The 13714-nt window shown below is 48.7% G+C and overlaps 1 protein-coding gene across 3 annotated transcripts in view; it reads right to left on the reverse strand.

Annotated features, from left to right (window-relative positions):
* Nucleotides 1–13714, reverse strand: part of RARG (retinoic acid receptor gamma) — a 442759-nt gene that overhangs the window by 91370 nt on the left and 337675 nt on the right. Inside the window, exon 1 of one of the 3 annotated variants that reach the window (XM_085654661.1) lies at nucleotides 11347–11962. The exons of the other annotated variants lie outside the window; for them this stretch is intronic. Within the exon in view, the coding sequence (XP_085510787.1) occupies nucleotides 11347–11497 (151 nt within the window). The 5' untranslated portion in view covers nucleotides 11498–11962. Of the gene's footprint in view, nucleotides 1–11346; nucleotides 11963–13714 lie in introns of those variants that run through there. 3 annotated transcript variants of the gene reach the window in all.

Raw genomic sequence — 13714 nt, forward strand, 5'->3', positions numbered from 1 at the left:
TTGAGCCTCTCCGTTCCTTACCATTGGTTGGCTTTCCTTGTCACTCATTTTCCTGCTTCTTTTTTGTGTCCTGGCTTGTCAATCTATTGTTTGTCCTCACATGGACCATTGCCTCGTTACAATCTCTTGTATTGGCTGGCATTGCTGCTTGATTTTCAAGCTCTACTTTTTTCCTTTTGTGTGAAGCGCTCCACTCGTGTGCGTGTAGTTTCAAGCATTCTCCCTCGTATACGTCTTTCCACTTTTACTCATTGTTGCTCTATGTTGCATTACTGTCCGTCCACCCACCCCCTTCCTCTTACACTAGCCTATATGCTTTTCCACAATGGTTAACCAACCTGCGCCCTTCCTGTTGCTTTCCCCCCAGCGACCCTGTTACTTTCATCACCTCCCTCACTCCTGTCGCTGTCGCTTTTGCGCCCCTTCCAGCCCTAGCCCCTTGTAGAATCTCCGTTCCCTCCCCACCCTCTGCCGAGTTTCTCGCATCTGTACTTACAAAGAACAAAAAGATGTTGTCATTTTGTAGGCGTGTGCACGCATCGGTACACGCGCCTACAGAATGGCGCAGGGAAGTAGTCAAAGGCTGTTGTGTTTTTTAAAACGTTTGCTACACTGCAGAGCATTGCAGTTGCTGTGCTGTGTGGCTAAAACCCCTGGCAAAGCCAAAAGGTCTCAAAGGCGAGGCCTATTGAGTTTGACAATGTTTGTTTATATAAGGACCCCAAATGAAAGACCAGATACAAACATTTCAATTTTCAGGATCTCGTCCCAAAGAGAAAAGAAATTATGTAAAAACGACATACAAATACTCGGGCGGTAAAAGGGTCTACGGTGCTGACCGATAAAGTAGGGAAGATCAGCGAAAGAAAAAAGCAAGTTTTTCTTTGAAAGGAACCTTCTCTCCTAGAGACGATTTAAAACCTCATGAAGGCAACTATTGATTCGAGGCCCTGAGGGATTGCTGCAGCAGCCCACACACACCCACGGAAATCTGCCGACCACACTGAAATGACGATTGGACACAAACACACCCCTCTCCCATCCACTCCCCTGAACAAGAAAATATCTGCTGCTCGACAGTGAGGAGTACACCAGGCAGACACTAAAGAATCCGCTGCTCGTACACGGGGCAGGCCCCGATGAACCCTTGAGGCCTCAAAATAGCACCTCATCTCTGTCCCCATCTTTTGGGGAGAAGCAATAAAGACGCATTATTCACCTGCTGCTGCGCTCCACCTCATAGAAAACACCTTGCAGAGACAGCAAGTAAGTTAAGGGAGAGTGGAGAACGGCAAGGGCCAGTTGTCTGGCTGAGGTCTGCCGGGTGATTAGCATAAGAATCTCCAACGCCCCCTCCCTCCACTTGAGAGGGGGAGTCAAGTTATCAGGCCTGCCGCTTCCTGGGGGGGATCCCATTACTGCCTCCACTTAATCCTCATTAATAGCTTCTGTACACAGCCAAACAAACAAAGGCAGGGATCAGGAGGGGAGAGAAGGCATGGCTCTTTCTCTTTTTTGTTTTCAATTGGATCCCGTGCATGGGGAAGAGAGGGCCGAGCCCAGCTGAGGAATGTGATGATCTCAACAGGCCTTTTCCAGAGAGAGATCTGCGCGGCAGAAAGAGCCAGGCCAGGGGGACATTTCATGACAAGCCGGTTCCTATGAACGGGCGCCTGGGCAGAGTCTCTCGGGCGCCTCGCCTCGACACCAGGAGAGTTGTAACCCACGGGGCATCCTGCCGAAACGTTCACCGCCTCTGCCTGCCATGTTAAAACCTGATGTTCTTCATCCCCCAACAAAAAAAAAACGAGCAACCGTCTGGCACAAAAAATAATAAAGACCAAAACAAATAAATTGTCATGCACGCCAAAAACTGCTAGAAAGGCTCCTCACAGCACTCCAACTATGCTTTTCTATTTGTCCTATCGAACACAGCCCCCCCCCCCCTTTGACGCTGCTCCAACACTGCATATATAGAGTGCAAGAATTTTTACTGTTGATTTGATCAGGTGTCCAAATCCATCGCCTCGGAGGCGTGCACTGTTAATTGAAGTAGGCTTGCTTCAGCTTTTGACTTCACGGTGCAGAGGCAGGTATGTACACACCCTAGATCACCAGGCTTGCGGCCTGGATTCGCCTTAGTGCTGATCGAGAGGATTAACGATTTGGCACAGCATAGGTTGAGCCAATCTGGGAGGATCCATGTTTGATGGCTGGCAGCTAGACATCATGGGTATGCGAAAGTCCAATTGGTCGCACACTGCTCTACCTACCAGCGTGTCACCCCAAAGAATTGTGGTCCCTGAAGTCAGCGTCGGCGGGTACGCCTATGCCCGAGTCATGAGTGCAAGTAAGTGTAGCGTTAGCCATCCCTGGACACGTGTTTCGAGGTAGTTGCCTCTCGTCAGCAGGGAGTAGGTGAGTGTGTAGGGTTGCTGTGTAGGCTGCTAAAATAAGTGTTCTCAGGTAAAGTACCTCTCGTAGCACGCAGGTGCGTAACCATGAGCTCGTCAGCTCCACCGGCTCAAGGAGCCTGAATATTAACAAAAGTCCAATTGGTCGCACACTGCTCTACCTACCAGCGTGTCGCCCCAAAGAATTGTGGTCCCTGAAGTCAGCGTCGGTGGGTACGCCTATGCCCGAGTCATGAGTGCAAGTAAAGGTAGCGTTAGCCACCCCTGGACACGTGTTTCGAGGTAGTTGCCTCTCGTCAGCAGGGAGTAGGCGAGTGTGTAGGGTTGCTGTGTAGGCTGCTAAAATAAGTGTTCTCACACTCACCTACTCCCTGCTGACGAGAGGCAACTACCTCGAAACACGTGTCCAGGGATGGCTAATGCGACATTTACTTTCTTCAAATACTTTTGGCACAGGCGTAATCGCCGTCGCCACTACATGGACCACAGTTCCTTGGGGTAATATGCTGGTAGGACGAGCAGAGTGCGGCCAATTGAATATCATGGGTATGCTAGTTTTGAACTGACTTCCAGACATTGATAGAAACGGAGGAGCAGAGCCTTGTGATTGTTGCAAGTTGTGATGGCTGGCCTACGTATGGAGCAGCTGCAACAGAACATGCATATGCCATATACGGATGGATAGACCCTCAGGCGAGGGACGCTTCCCAGCCCTTCACCCACCCAGCATGGTGGGTGAAACCCAGGACAAAGACCACTGAACCGTAGTTGTTCCTTCCTCAACAAATACACAGGCCATGGCTCACCAATGTTGGGCATTTAATTGCAAACAAAACAAATCCATTTTGTCATTCCATTTAAAACTTTATATATACATACCTCAATTATTAGAACAGAAATTAAACATCAAATCACCTAACCAACAGATTCCCTTGAGTCATGGTGGACTAATGGCCCTTCAACATAAGCTAATTTGCTTGATGCCCCAACTGATAATCCTGAGACACCGGTTGCATTTCCCACAGAACTAACTCACTTGCTACCCACTACAAAGGAAGACCGGGCCAACTTGTAAGCTATGCCCCTAAAGTACATGACATACCCAACCTTAGAGAAGGATCTCCCCAGCACCCTTTCAGAGAGGAGTCTGGGTAACAGGGCTATTACTTGGTCCCAATGCGCAAGCACCATCTCACCCACTTTCTAAAGACAGTGGTATGGAATACTCTTGAAGGGCCAGGGACAGACGCGGTAGCTTCCATCCCCAAACCCTGATAACCACAGTACCACTGCTTAAATTTAGATCCAAGCTAAATCCACAATTCAGCCGACTTTTGAATGTCTGATTCCAAGGTTTCTACCTGCTTTTTGGCCAAATAGGAGCATGCACTGCCACAAGCTCGGTGGTCAAATGACCTTCTGCTCCCCCTCCCAATTGCAAGGCCTTCCTTCAAACTGGAGAAACTTGCTGCATACCACAGACTTTTAGGGAATTCACAAATGATCACTTACCTTGGGGTGCATGAGGTAGTTGGACTAGTATACCCTATCTTTGTGAAAATACTGATCGCCATTTAGGAGGGGTGTGTGAAATGCGCATAATTTGCTTATGCGTAGTTACACAAAATTTAAGAAAAATTACATAGTCACAAGAAAATGGAAATTCTTCATTTAGCATGAAAAACACACGTCAATGTTAGATGAAAAGACATGTTGGTGCCAACACTAGCCACATACATTCTGGTTATTTATTGTGTTCATGTCCACTTGCTACAAATTCACAGCGAGCTGTGGGGTTATTATGTAATGGGGCACAATTTAGGACTTTTCGCCTAACAAAATTCTCAAACACTATGTGGATTACACTGGTGGAGTTTAAATTTCGCCCCAGTCTACTTTTAAGCAGCAATGAGGTCCACCTTTAGTATGAATGATAAAAAGGAACCTCCTTAAGTGACTGTTTAGGTGAATAGCTGATTCACTGAGCTTTCTGGAGGAGTAGCTCGCTTTCTATGCTGCAGAGGTACGATGTGTGAACCTTCAACAATAGCACCTGGAAAGGTCTTTGCCACCCAAGAAATCTCAGTAATGATAAGTTCAAATACATCCCTTCTGCTTAAAACTGCCAAGTGATTACCACCAATGAGCCGCAAGATGCCCAGGGCTCCGGGTCTGCGGTCAGCTGCAGGAAGGGCATCCGGCAGTAAGAAAGGGCAACGTCCCAAGCTTTGTCAGCTAAATGCTGGTCACCTAGCACCTGTGCAGCCCATGTCTGAGGATCTTGTAGTTCCCAAGATCCAATCATGGTGGGTGCTGAATTTCGCAGGTTTTCTACACCCCTTTCCCTAGGCTCTCACCATTTTCTTTTTTAAAAGGCAACATTAATTGCCATTGCGTGTCTCCCACCCACTTGCCAAAGGCTGCCATGGTGTGTGCCCCCTTTGGCCATAGTCTATTAAGCAGTGCATTCTTTATATTGGAGAAAGTCAACAATGTCAATGTAAGTCTCCAGGAACCAAGTCCTTTGTTCAGCTTTGCAGACTGCAAGTTCTCTCTCTTCGGGATCAGGAGTAAACACACAATAATTTAATAGCAAACAACTCCGAGATCAAGGTTCGCGATCGAACAGTACTTTAATGGGGATTTTAGGTTTAACTATTGTTAAACCTACAAGGAGTCATCTAAGAACCTTCCGTGGGAGGGTGTGTTCTGAGCTGTGTTGAGTTAAAGGTATTGGTTGCCTTCTTTTGGATAGCTGTTGATAAATGACTATTCCAAGTGAAGAGTTTGAGGGGGCAGATGTAGCAATGGGATGCTTGTTGTAGTTGCCATTGGTTGTTGTTGTGATGAGGTGAAGTTAGGACAAGAAGTTATGCACCTGGTCTGAAACTCAGAGACCACCTCTGCCCCAGTTAAAGTGCTACTTCTGGAACTTTTGGATAGGCTATCAGTGGGAGCTCACCCCAAAAACTGCAAACCTACCAATGGGGATGAAGGTTTGTTTCCACATTAGTTCCAACACTGCTCCGATGCAAAAAAGACGCCGCTAAGTAAACAAGATAGGCTAGCTTACTTGTAGATGATGCAGCAGACAAGGGAATACAGGCCGATTTGTCCCTTTCCACCAGTAAACGTCCAAGAAGGGGTCTCGCATTGTCTTCCTACTGCCAACACATACTATTTCTCATCCATATGTTCAAAGACATTGATCCTCACAAGTAATAGCTCCTTATGTGTGTCAAGGAAACCTCACGCCTTCATGAACAAAATAGTATTTTTTAATTAAGATTAGATTGAGGGCTCTGTACAGAGGTTGCCATACAAACACATGATATCTCCGGTCTCAATCGTGACATATTGATAGGACGTGATGTCTGTGCTTCAGAGGATTGTTGTGCAAATACAAGGCACGGTCTCTGTCCAAGGAACTTGTCATACTAATAAAATAAAAGGAGAGGTTTCTCACCCAAAGACTCGTCGTTCTTTGATTGTTTCAGGGTATTGGCCATTTGTCTCTTGCAAATAATGTAACTCCCGCCCACCACCTCCACCCACACGATGTGTAGGACATCTGATCAGTTCCCTGAAGTTGGCGCTCAGTCACGCCTACCTCACGGGTTTCTTAGAAGAGAAGTACCCGGTCTTGCCACAGCCGTGAGTGAGGTCACCCTCCACCAGCTCATTTCCTTCCGATGCACGAGTACCCAAACTTGTCGCAAATGGGCCGCCTGCCGGCGTTCAAGGCGAGGCCCCTCTCTACCCCTTAGCTAACAGCAGAGCCTCCTTGGCCAATCTGTGAATGTGACTGAATCCAGATGGTACAGGGCAGGGGAAGGTTTGAGAAAAACATGCTACCTGGGCAACAGCATCAGTAAATACTGCATCGGTAAATCCGAGATCCTAGTTTACAGGAAATACACATTCAGAAGTTTAAGTTCTTGGTCAGCCACTCACATATTGTTCTATCTTAGATTTGTCAACAAAAGCCTCGGCCTCAAGATACAGAGGGAAGAGTCCTTACTATAACCCATGTGCGAATTATGCGAATGTGTGTGTTTGAGACAAATATTTTGATATGCAAGAGGCGGAGGTTCAAGTGCAGCAGTGTCCATCGTACTTGAGAAGCACATAATGCGTTTATGAGAGAGAAAGGGTAGAGAGCGAGGTGGCACTGGTACTAGTCATACTAGTAGAAATCTGGGACACAGGTTGACACTCGAGGGTTGACAGGAAGCGCGGTTGTTATAGGGCGAGCTGTACAGGGGAAGAAGGTTTAGGTAGGTCGGACAGGCCTATGGGGCAATCAGGAAGTGCCCGATGGGCTGGTATGACAGATCAGTGTGAGACCAGGTTTTTTTGACTGTTTGAGGGCCGGTTTTATGACCCTCAACCCGGACAGTTCTTACTGTTGACTATCCTGATATTACCACACACATTGCTGGCAGCAAACACGTGAAGTTTCCCATACCTTGCAAAATACCCGGCATCGTGTATTTACAAGCTCAAAAGCTGCACATTGCTGGCAGCAAACACGTGAAGTTTCCCATACCTTGCAAAATACCCGGCATCGTGTATTTACAAGCTCAAAAGCTGCACAATTTGCAAATGTGGGCCACTTTTTTTCTTTTTAAAGATATTTGGTTCGTCAATGGGCACTTTTATTTTGGCCTATTGTTTGTCCCTGTCCGACTCCTGGAAGTAAGGGAGTGGTCTTTTAGAAGAGATTAGGTTGGAGGGGTTTCATATGGAAACATGCAGATTTGTAGGTGAAGCCTTTGGGGTGTGGTGAGGTTATTGAGGGGGTATTCGAGGCAGCACACCTGAGGGTGTACTGTGTATGCTACTAAACAGTTCTAAATTAATATGGTGTTTGGTGCAGGTTTGGAACCCCTCAGATAATTTTGTTGGTGGCGATATTTTACAACTTTCTGGTGGGCACTGGCGTTCTCATGAACTACTGCAGTAGATTATGGAATTAAAATGGAACCCGCCACTGCAGGGCTGGACATGGCTTAACTAATGGAGTCCATCGAGCAATCTCAGAGGGCATGGTTCTCTCCCATGAAGGTGAACAGACCTTGCCTGAGCCACAGCCTGAGTGATAGACAGCTGTATGGCATCAAAGCCTTCACACTGGGAGGTAGGGTGCATCAGTCAGCCTGCAGCCACAAGCATGTGTTTGGCTCAATAAACCCACTGGCCAGACACGAGCATTAGCTAGGGATGTTAATGGATCCAGGTCTCGATCACAGTGTGCACATTAGTATAGCTCAGGTGTCGCCCAGAAACAATGCATCATGGGACAACATAAAAGCCTCTGAAGAAGTGGTAAGGCCTTGGACTTGTTTTCCACGACGGAAGGAAGGGTAAGGAGCATTTCAGCTAAGGCCTTTGTTGTTGAGGGAGTGGGTGTACGGCAGAGTCTGGGTCATTCCCCCCTGCCCTTGAAAAAGTTCTCAGGAGGGTGACAGCTTGTCCCCTTTCATCTTTTATCAGCCTCCTCTCTTCACAAGGCCCGGAGACCTCCAGAGGGTTCCACCAAGGATACCCTTTTTTCACAACTTTACCGTCGTAAAAAAAAGAGAGGCAGGAGGCCCCAGCCCCTAGCAACTCGGGCCCAGCAGGAGAAACCGGAGAGACTCCAAACTTTGTGGTCGATTTTCCAGCTAAATTGCTAAACCGGAGGAAATTCCAGGGCCCCGCTCAGCTTCAAACAACTGTTTATAACATGTAATAAAAAGTTTTACGGCCAGAGCCCTTCCCACCCATTTGTTCCCCCTTGGCTACATTCCAGGCATTTTGTGAGGGGAAGTTGCCACCAATATAACAGCGAACACCACTTTTTGCACCCCCAGGCTACAGGCCCAGGAATGGTGGTCATTACACTTTATGGGCCACAGAGATCTATTCATGTGGTGCGAGCAGCCTTCATGGGCCCAGTGTGTGTACAGGGGGCAGTCAAGTGCACAGAAGGGATGAGAGCCCAGGACCTTGGTGTAGAAAAGAAGCAAAGGTCCCGGGCCGACTGTGGCACACAACTTTTAGGCTTCGGACTACATACGTCCAAACTACCACTGCTGAGAACGGGAACTCCAAAAAGGCATAACCCGAGACAAAAGTAAGGCGTCCGGAGAAGAACAACAAAATAAGAGAAAGCCGGCGATGGGCCTCAGTGGAGAAGTCATTGACTGTTCAAGTTGGGGAGTAAAGCTCTAATCCGGCGTCCATCCATGTAAATTACTTGCGTGATCCTGGGCAGATCACCCTTTACCATTGCCTAGGCCCCCTTGCTTTTAACAACCGGCATTAAACGCTTGTGTGAGACATGGTACTGTTACACAGCAAAGGAGGATAGAGTCCATGCACCAAAAAATGGGAGGGGGGGGGGGGGGGGTTGACAGCGGGAAAAGCATGGACAGAAGGGACCGAGATCACAACTTAGAAGGGCAGGCTCGACCACTTTCTTTCTCACTTGGGAAACTGAAGCAGGAAAGGCGGTAAAGAGCAGGAAGAGGCGGAGGGGCAGCAGAGATGACAAACCCTTCGCTTGTGTTTTGAATGCCCTGCCCATGGCACCCTGGCTTTCCTCTCTGTCAGCCCAGGACAGGAATGCCCCGCCTCTCACCATAAACTGAGACTTGGGGAGATCAGAATTGTTTGGGGGCTCAGCAGCACCCCCAACCCCCCGGAATCTGAGTATTTTCTTCCAGGTCCACGAACTCCTCGGGTGCTTTGCATTTCTGAAAGAAGGGGCGGGGGCATAATTCGGTTCAAGATCAGGTGCTGTCTGTACTGCAGCAAAGAGACGAGGGAAGTGGACGAACACTTTGTCTGGTGGGCAGATGTCCTGCCCTTCATCTCACTGGTGGTGTGCCACGAACCATCATGTACCTACCTGGACGGAAGTGCCTGGTGGCACGTCCCTGGGGGCCAGGAATTTAACCGTACTCCTTATATATGGTCTTAAATTCCAGCCACATTCTACCGGGACCATCCGTGTGTTCTTTTGCAAAACAGCTACCGAATTACACTGTGCTGTTGAAGGGACATTTCCTTGAGCCAGACTGTAGGGATGGTACAGAACAGCAGTTCAGAATTCAAACAATTTCCTTTCTCCTAAGATAGAGAGCAGAGTGCTGGGGATTGAGGTGTTTGATTCCCACTTGTGATTCTGGGAATGCGTGATTCCATGTGTCTTGACCCCTTTTCCTATCCTATTGCACATACAGCTCATATAAGCACTGGCAATAAAGTTGCGCCTTCACACTATGCCAGATGCAAGTCTGCAGGCATTGTAACTAAATATGATGCAGCGCTGCATAATTCATGTTGTTGGCCAGGGTCCCCTTTCTCCAACACTCACACCACCGAGTAGCAAAGGCACACAAAACAGCTTCACAGCAGAGGTGCCCCTCTTCCCCAGAACCGAGACTCCTTCCCTGCAGTGCCTCCTTTCAAATGCTGCATCCCCTCGGTTCTGTTCTGGGTCAAATCTCCATGTTAATAGCCATCGATCCCTGCAAGCAAGCAGGCAGAGAAAGAAAAACGCAGAAAACTTTGCATATCTCCTCCCCCAGGCCAGAACAATCACTAACCGAAAAAAAACCACAGCTTCTAAGTAAGAGTGTCGAAGTACACTCACTGCCCCCAATTGGCAACACTGTGAAACCCGCATACTAAGGCAGTGCAGTGCCTGTCTTCAGCAGAGGTACTGGGGCACAATTAAGATGTAAACAATAAGTCACCGACTCCAAGTAGGCCTGGCAGACACACAGTTCGTAGCAGAACGAGAGCAAGGGATGGGAATGCACGGACAGCAGAAAGGGTTAAATCAAAACAATACCATTCAACATGTATCAGGATGCACCAGCGAAATCAAAGCTGGCGACCGAGCAGTGAAGTACTAGGGCTGGCTAGATAGTCCTAGTAATGAGAATTAATCGGTTTTAATGGACATTTGTCTCCTACACCAAGGTAGCAGTGTCTATGGGGTGCTAATGTTGTCGTTATGTCCAATATCATTTTGCCAGTCCATTAATACAAGATCACATTACTACCGACACAAAAATATTGATTGAACTTAAATGTAAACAAACCTCTTTGGCGAAGGAAGATGTGCAAAAACATTTCTCTACACAATTTCTAAGCCCCTCTTATCCCCCTTCATTCAAAGTGAGCGAGGGGTACACATCAGTGGTTAAAGGCACTACTTATAAACGTGCATGGGTCAAGTGACAAGAGCACACTGTGTTAGATAGAGCCAGACCACACCTCTCGCCCAACTACAGTACAACACCCCAGCTCATGCCTCCAGCTTCGCAGATGGAGTTATCCCAGTTCAAATCCTTCGCCGCGGGTTAGAGGGGCGACAAGAGCGCAGTCCATGACCCCACCATACCTAGGGAGTAGCCCGAACCCATATCTTGTCACCAGAGAGCAGCAGGGGGGCAATACTACAGCTTATGTCTCCAGTGTCCCAAAGAGTCAGTAGTAGGCCAGATCGGCCAATATGGGGTGGAAGGGGCATCGTCCCGGAACATGACTTCCTCTCCCAAATGAAGTATCCCCAGTCCTTTTATGCTACCCTAGGGGGGAGGGGGGGCTTGCCCCTCCCTCCGATTCAGTATCCAGAAGAGATATATCCAAGTCCATATCTGTTACCTGGTAGGGGGCGTAGTGTTCGTCGCCAATACACATTGAACTGTGTTCCATCCCTGCACCGAAGGGTGCCAGTCTCGAGTCCCCAGAAGTAACTCGGGGCAGAGGGGTGTTAATGCCTACCCACATCTCACAAGTGGCATTAGCAGACCTCATCTTCTGCCACCCAATGATATCTCTATGGCCACACTCTCTCAGGGAGCCACGCTCCACAAACATCCGCCCGCCCGACACCCTCAGCAGAAAACACAACCCAAACCCCGGTGCCACTTACACTGCAGGCTCGCGGGCTGCGGCCATCCGAAGGGGTCTAGGCCGCCGAAGCAGGGGCTGAGCCGGGCCTTGCGCAGCATGCAGGCGCCCGGGTTGGTGACATCGTAGAGCGGGTGCGGCGCCAGCATGAAGGCCTCCATGCAGTCGTACATGGTGAGGCTGTGGATGGGCTCTCTCGGGGCGTCGGTTAACCGGCTTCCGCTCTCGTTTCCCCGGTTCTTTTATCAGTCGCCCACCTCCTCCTGCTGTCCCTCTGTTTAGCTCTGAAGATTACCTTTGTAAGAGTCACAACCCGCGGTCCCGGGGTGTGGTCTAAGCCTGGAAAGGGGAGGGTAGGGGCTGATTCCAAACAGACTGCGGGTATGCAAGGGGCTGACCAGAAACTGTAGGCCGTCCCTCCACAAACACCTGGGCGGAGCTTAGGACTGGCCGTCGCCCTGCCCCCTGTGCCTGGAGGACGCTGACGGAGGCGGCCCAGACCCTCCTTTCATAGGTTGTATGATAACAGAGGCGGGCTGATCACCCCCCACCTTCACTAGGGCCCGGAGAATCTGGTCTAACTCCGCCTCCACATAACCCTGCCTTCCGCCCATTTGGAAAACGAAAATCCAAGACGCTGCTTTACAGTCTCGGGGGGGGGGCACTACCTCTTTCTGCCACAGTCATCCAGGCATTGTCCCTTAGCGGGTGTTGTGCGATCTCTTACCCCAAGCAACACCCTGCCAGGGCTGGGATATTGGAATCTGTGGTGCAGCTCTTAGGGGGCTGGCCTCCACTTCCTTCCAATCTCAGCTGGCCATCAGAGTTGGGCCGCGCCCGCCCCCACTCCACCCTGCCCCCTTCCGCAGGCAGCGTTGAGTGAGTGAGGCCTTCTCTCCAGCACACTCCAGTCTGAACTCTCCAGGAACCCCCTATGGGTACGGTAACCTCCATCTGACCCAGCTCCATGTCAGTCCTTCCTTCATTCCCTCAAACACAATTTTCCGAAGGCTATGATACAATTAGGAGAGTCTCTCCCTGCCTCCACCCTTAACTCTCGTTCTCTTACGATCTCTCTTTATGTGTTGAAACGTCTCGTTTCTAGCAGCTCCGTCTTTTTCTGCCTTATCCATTAGACTAACCCTCTGCTATTTTTTCCTGCTTGCAGCCTCTCGCTACCCTGTTCAGCCTCTCCTTTGCACCAGCATCTTCCTTTCTGTAACATCTCACTTGCTTTCTCTCCATCTTCAGCCTCTTTTTCTGTTTCTCGGACCTGTTCAGATGCTCGGGTTCACCTCTTGCTTGCCATTTTTATTCCCTTCTCCTACTTCCCATGTCTGCTTGTAGGTCTTATTTTTGACCAGCTTCTCTCTCTCTCTCTACTTGCACCCTATCTCTTACACAGTTTAAAATTCTCTTTTATTTGCCTTCTCTTGTCCTGACTTGAGTCTGCATTGCCTGTCGTCTCTCCATCTCTTTCCTTACCACTAGTATCAATGCATGCATCCCCCTTAGTCTAGTCCCCCCGTCTGTCTACTAGTCTCCACCCTCTGCGTTATTTTTTTTATAGGCTCCTTTCTCCATTTCATTGTCTTCTTTGCCCTCAGCCCGTTCCACCACCCTGACTATTCTCTGTCCACCCTCTCTTTCTCCTGTTTTAATTTTTCCACCGTCTTTCTCATTGTTTCCCCATAACTCTAGTCCTTTACATTTTGACTGCTTCCTGTTTCCACTCTAACTTTAAATGTATCTATGTAACGTGAGTAGCACAAACCAAACTAGTAAAGAACAGGCTGCTGTACTTAGAGGTTACAAGGCTGATTCAAGACTGTGGTGGCATGGAAGGAGATATGGATGAAATCTCTTGGGGTAGATGTAGATGAATTTCCTCATCTTTGGTGAATAAATGAGCTTCCAGTTCCGTTCAAGAGTGGGGAAGTGAAAGAGTACTCTTTATCTGTGGTGGGATATTGTTCCAGATACTGGGTATGAAGCTTGAGAAGGCTTTTCTTCTGGTCCTTTGCCCTTTTTGGCTTGTTGTTTGGTGGATGGTGATCAGAATGACCCAGTACTATTGTGGAGTGGAATTTGAGGGGCTGTGTGTAAATACCAGGTTTGAAATGTTGTCCTACGTTCAATGATCTATTTTCTAGTGTTCACAGCGGTGGAGTAGGCCAAGAAAGGCAACTTTCACACTCCTGTTGGAGGAATATCTTTGGAGGCAGATGTCCCCTGACAAAGATATCGTTTGATCTGTTTATGGATGACTTGCTCAAGTGGTTTGTAATTTCATTGATGAAGGTTTTACTGGATTTTGTCGATGTGCAGTTGAAGTGGCAGTGGGCTGGCTGGAGACAGAGGAAGAGACTAGCAGGGGAAGAGGTCAGTGG

Source organism: Triturus cristatus, chromosome 4_1, assembly GCF_964204655.1.
Source record: "Triturus cristatus chromosome 4_1, aTriCri1.1, whole genome shotgun sequence".
In the NCBI taxonomy this organism is placed as follows: Eukaryota; Metazoa; Chordata; class Amphibia; order Caudata; family Salamandridae; genus Triturus; species Triturus cristatus.